General features: G+C 53.0%; 1 protein-coding gene across 1 annotated transcript; it reads right to left on the bottom strand.

Moving 5' to 3' along the window:
* Positions 1-350: 350 nt before the first annotated feature.
* Positions 351-4367, bottom strand: LOC104627416 (P2X purinoceptor 1-like; the record flags this gene model as incomplete). Its single annotated transcript, XM_010295644.1, has 6 exons — positions 351-395; positions 933-1025; positions 1678-1743; positions 2192-2282; positions 2951-3081; positions 4142-4367. Coding segments are annotated over 6 exons (652 nt in total), but the record flags the coding sequence as incomplete, so codon positions are not given.
* Positions 4368-5017: the final 650 nt, after the last annotated feature.

Raw genomic sequence — 5017 nt, 5'->3', positions numbered from 1 at the left:
CTCCTGCTGGCCGTGGGGCGGGCGCAGGCGGTGACAGGGCATGACAACCATGTTGTAGGAGAGGAGGAGGGAGAGGGTGCAGTTTGTCGGTCAGTGTGGATTCTGCCAAGAGAGAGAGGAGCACAGTGACTTCTGGTGTCTTGCCCCTCTCCAAGCAATGCTGCCATTGAAGACGCAACGTCAGTCCCACATCCTGCACCCAGCTGACCACAGGCTGGACATCACAGTGCACAGCTCGGGTCTCCTCCGTGCTTCCCTGGAGCCCTGCCGCCTTGGGATAGCCCCGGGACCCATAGCCCTCACCCCTGCCAGCCGTATACTAGCAGGGCTGGGGAAACACCACTCACCTCTCACTGCGTGTTGTCCAGCTCCTTCTCCTTCTTATGTGACTTCGACTGGGGGTTAAACGAGAGAAAACAATGATTCTTTTACAGACCTGCCCCTTTCTAACGCCAGAGAAAAATGTGGCTGAACAGCAACTTCTAACCCCCAACGTATAAGCATATTTTCAGATTAATTTGAGGGGAGCTGTTTTTGTGTCCTATGAAAGGCCACAAAACACCCCATGGTCATGGAGATGTTATCAGAAAGGAGAAAAGGGGACATTTTCCAGTTTGCTAAAGCACTGGTCTGCCCCTGCTTCCCTTAAAGCAATGCAAGCATTACCAGATATTGGAATGTCTGGGGATAAAGGGAGGGAATACAGCTCTTAACAGTGAGTCACACAGAAGGTCTCTGTAATTTTGGAGAGGAAATTCATGGATCCCAGACTCTGACAGTGCCAAGGGCTCAGGATCCCCACTAGCTCAGGAAGGCGCCTGGTTGCTCCTCAGTATAAATGTTGTTTGTGTTGCAGCATCATTACTCATGCACACATCCACACTCACACACTCGCGAGAGCCTCCGCAGGGGAGGGACTTGCTGTAACTTACAGGCTCCTGTTCGGCGTATTTGAATTTCTTCTGCTTGTAATAGTCCCGTCCTTGGAGAAAATGCAGCAGGAGCAGGTCGCAGAGGACAGAAGCCTTAAATCAAAGTGCAGTTAGGGTTGGGGCTGCCCTCCCAGCTCGCCCGTGCCACCTTTACTTCCAGCTTGTTTCAGTTTGCCCCACAAATTAGGGTCACTTCTGCTTCAGCCCACAACATGGCAGCTGCTAAAGAAGGTACAGCCCCGAAATGCCCACTTAGGACAGAAGTGAAGTGCGCTGGGTTCAATACTGGGCAATTTAAGTCAACACAAATTGAGTGTTTGTACTTCAGGTATACGCAGAGCACAACACCCTTTGGGTCATGCCCAAGTCTTTAACAAAATAGGATGCTGGTTTTCTGTCATGCACGAAATACTGTCCATCACCTCCAAAACCCCCTCAATACCAGCTCTGACTTGAAACTATCAAGATACCAAGACATGGCCCTGCCACAAAAGCCTGCCTTCCCCTCACTCGGCCGGGCAGCGGCTCCCGCTAGCAGGATTCACATCAGCCGGTGGCCAGCAAGAATCTTCTCCTGAGCTACCAAGGCAGGAGAGCACCTCCTTTCCCCCTTTTGCCCATCCCCTGTTGCCTGAGCAGGAACCAGTATTTCACTGCAGCTCAGGGCCACTTCCCCACAGATGTCACAGGTGAGGAAGAATAATTCGAGAGTCTCCATATAGAAGCTGGAAATACCTGAACTTACCACGCCAAAAATACCAATTCCAGAGCCAATTGTGGTCATGGTCGGGATGATGTCAAATTTGCCTGCCTGAATAAAATTGGAGAAAATAGATGACATGTTACAATCAGACCAGAGGCAAAAAAAAAACGGTGCCATAGCTGTAGGTGGGGCTCAGCTAAAGTGCCTTGCAGCAACCCAAACCGCAACCACAGCACAGAGAGAAACAGGAGCTGGCTAAGAGCTGGTTTTAAGCTCATTGGTCAAACCAAAAAGTATGGTAGGTTGGTTTTAGGCTGACACGAATTGAAACTACTTTGCTTCCTGTATTTTTAATGTAAAAAAAAGTATACCCTCTAAATATTGCCAGTGGGAACACAATGAGGAAAGCCTTCTCTCCCAGTGGGAAAAGACAAAATAGAAAAATGCAAATGTTCAGCTTTTGGAAATATCAATAAAAGGTTTTGACTTTCCACAGTTCCCCCCCCACTCATCATGATGGTTTTTTGGGACAAACCCAGCACCTGGCCACCCTTACCTTGCCATTCACCAAAATGTCAAAACGGATCCCAAACACCTTGTAGAGAGTCCTCTTTTCCATCCCGTCCTCTTTGTAGTATTTGGCATATCTGTCCGATTGGATGGTGAGCATTAATGGCCTGCCAGGGCGTCTAACAGCCCCCTGCAACCCAACAGCATCGGGATCTTGGTGGGCTGCAGAGCGGGACAAAGATCTGGGGATGTGCTGTCACAGAGCTGCTCCCGACCGGCTCCTTAGCCCCCCCGAAGGAGCTGGGCTGTTGGCACCTCTCCCCTCTGTGCCTCAGTTTCCCTGCCTGCAAGTTGAAGTGAAAGCTCCTGCGTGTGCTGGTGCCTGGTGACCCCCAGCGCTTCGTGACAGCGGGTGTTAGTGCAGCGCTGGTGGCAGCTTCACGCAGAGCAGCAGCTCACGCCTAACTGCCATGCTGTGGCAGAACGCTTCGCGCTGTGGGAACACGTGAGGTGGCCCCGCACCATCTCCAGTCTTTCGAGGGGCTTCCCGAGCGCTCAGCTGAGCAGGAGAGTCTGCAAGGGGGAGGAGACGTACAGGGAAAGGCAACGGGGTAATTTTGAGGCCAGGGGATGGGTTATCACTTTTCTCGTGCCATTCTAAAGACAGCACTGCTGTCTGTCACTGCAAAGGTAGACAGTATTTTGGAGAACAGTCCCTGGTCTTCCACCATCCCTTGAGTGCTGTAGGATCCTGAAAGATGTCACCCCTGAAATCTGCCTGGAGAGTTAACAGGGTTCTCCTTACCTGAAGTTGAACCCCGGCGAAACGTTACTGTCATCATTGTAAAGGCCGTGGAACTGGTAAATGGGTCTGCAGTACCGGATGGGCCAGTCGAGGTCACAGTTCCAGTCTATGGTGATGCCCACCACTCCACCCTGCAGCCGAGAGGGGAGTCATGAGGTTGCCCCTCCTTGGACCTGGCCCACACAGAGAAATGCTTTCCCTCCTCATATGTGGCCTTTCTCGACGCTATGAGGTGTCCTGGCTTTCCAGGGTACGTGGACCCCACCACTGCCACAGCCCTCCTGGGCAGCCTCGGCTCTGTGCCCTATACATCAGCCTGCGTGGAGGCACTTGCTTCTGCTCTGGCTGCTGGATACGCAACTAAATTCAGGCCCTCTTGGTGGTCCTGAGAAACAGTGCCCACTGCGGATCCCCCACGGTCCCTGAGGGACAGCCTTCCCTTGCCCGAGATTCCCTTCCCTTGCCCAGGAGATTCGCCTCTCCTGTGGCTTAACTGCACCAAGCCACTAACGTCACAGGGAAAATCAAAGACGATTTAACACGGTCGTAGAGGAGAGTGAAATGAACCCATGAAAATCAGAAGAAAACCTCCTCTGAGAGCAGTGGCCACCCGCTAGGAAATGCAGCAGTCCCTCCGGAGCTCGCCCCAGGTTGTAACCAGCTGCGCCCCGGAGGCTCCTCTTTTTGCTCCTTTAACATACGTGAGCCTCTGATTTTATTTCATGCCTGGCAAAGTTAGTTTAAGGCTCTGCAGCACAGAAACGGCAGATACTCTCGTGTACCACCCTGAGAAGCGCTGGGCAAGGCTGCATCTCCGAGCCTGGGGAGAGGCTGCGGTTTGCACTGTGCAGCGGCCAATATTTGACCATCCAGCTGAGGTTTCCGAGCTCAGTCGGATGGGATTTGGTCACGCGGCTCCAGTTATTCATTGCACAAATTAAAACAAACTGAGCCCTGGGTTTACGGCCAGTTTACGGTCAAATCTTGTCAATCTTACGGGGGACTTTCCAAGAAAGGCTTAAATATTAGGCCGTGTCCAAGGAAACTCATAATCTTTAAGAGCTAATTCTGACACTGCCTCGCGAGTCCTGGAGAAAACAGATCCCCCGTGTCTCAAGGGCTTGGGGATGATTGCTCTGCCGGTGTCCCACTCTCCGTGTCAGCAAGAAACAGCATTTGAAATCCAAATACCTTAACAGCCAGGAAGGTAAAATTTTGACCCGATTCCTTCACTATGTATCCCAGGTCAAACACGGGGCATAAGGAATCGGTGACTTTGTGATAGGTGCACTTCCTCAGGTACTGTTTGGTAACGCCCTCAACCAAGTTGCGCCTGTGAATGAAAAGAGAGCGAGAAAGAGTCAGAATAACCCAATCATTTGGGTGGGAAAGGACCTCTGGAGGGCCCTGGTCCAACCTACTGCATAAAGCTGGGTAATGTCAAAGCTCAGGGCCTCGTCCTCCTCCCCCGCGTGCTCATCAGACCCCATACTTGGAGAGTGGGCCCTTTCCTCCTGGTTTCTCCCACCCCACCAGCAGCTCATTTCCCCTGAACCTCCCCCCACGGAGGCGGCCTGGCTGCTGCTTCCTCCCCTGCAGATGTTCTGCCCCCGGCCTTGGGCTCGCTGCTTTGCCTGCGGCCCAAACCCAGCACACGCCTGCCTGTCCTCACCTCTTCCAGCAACCCCCTCCCTCACTCCTCGGCTTCGCAAACCCTCCCGTGGCCTCCACCGTCCCTCCCCGCGGCCTCTCCCCTTCGCCCGTGGGCTCGTCCACGGGCTCTGCCGGGCAGTGCTCCCTGCACCAACAGTTTTCGGCCGGGACAGCTCACGGTCAGGGTATCCCGTAGCTTTTACATTTAGCCGGATTTGCTATCTCCTCCAGAAAGGGTGGAAAGGAAAAGACAACGTCTTTCACCCAAAAACAGTCCTTCTGCAAAGTCTCCCCGACCCGGATGGTTTTGTAAGACTGGTGCCTTGCTCAACCCCGTCCCATCGTTTATGCTCAGCAGTTAATTAGCAGCAGTGATCAAAGGCAGGAAGTTTCCCCACGGCCCCGGCTGGCTCC

Source organism: Phaethon lepturus, unplaced genomic scaffold, assembly GCF_000687285.1.
Source record: "Phaethon lepturus isolate BGI_N335 unplaced genomic scaffold, ASM68728v1 C13997334, whole genome shotgun sequence".
Classification (NCBI taxonomy): domain Eukaryota; kingdom Metazoa; phylum Chordata; class Aves; order Phaethontiformes; family Phaethontidae; genus Phaethon; species Phaethon lepturus.
Note: the sequence above shows the minus strand (reverse complement) of the source record. Positions and strands in the feature narration are given on the sequence as shown.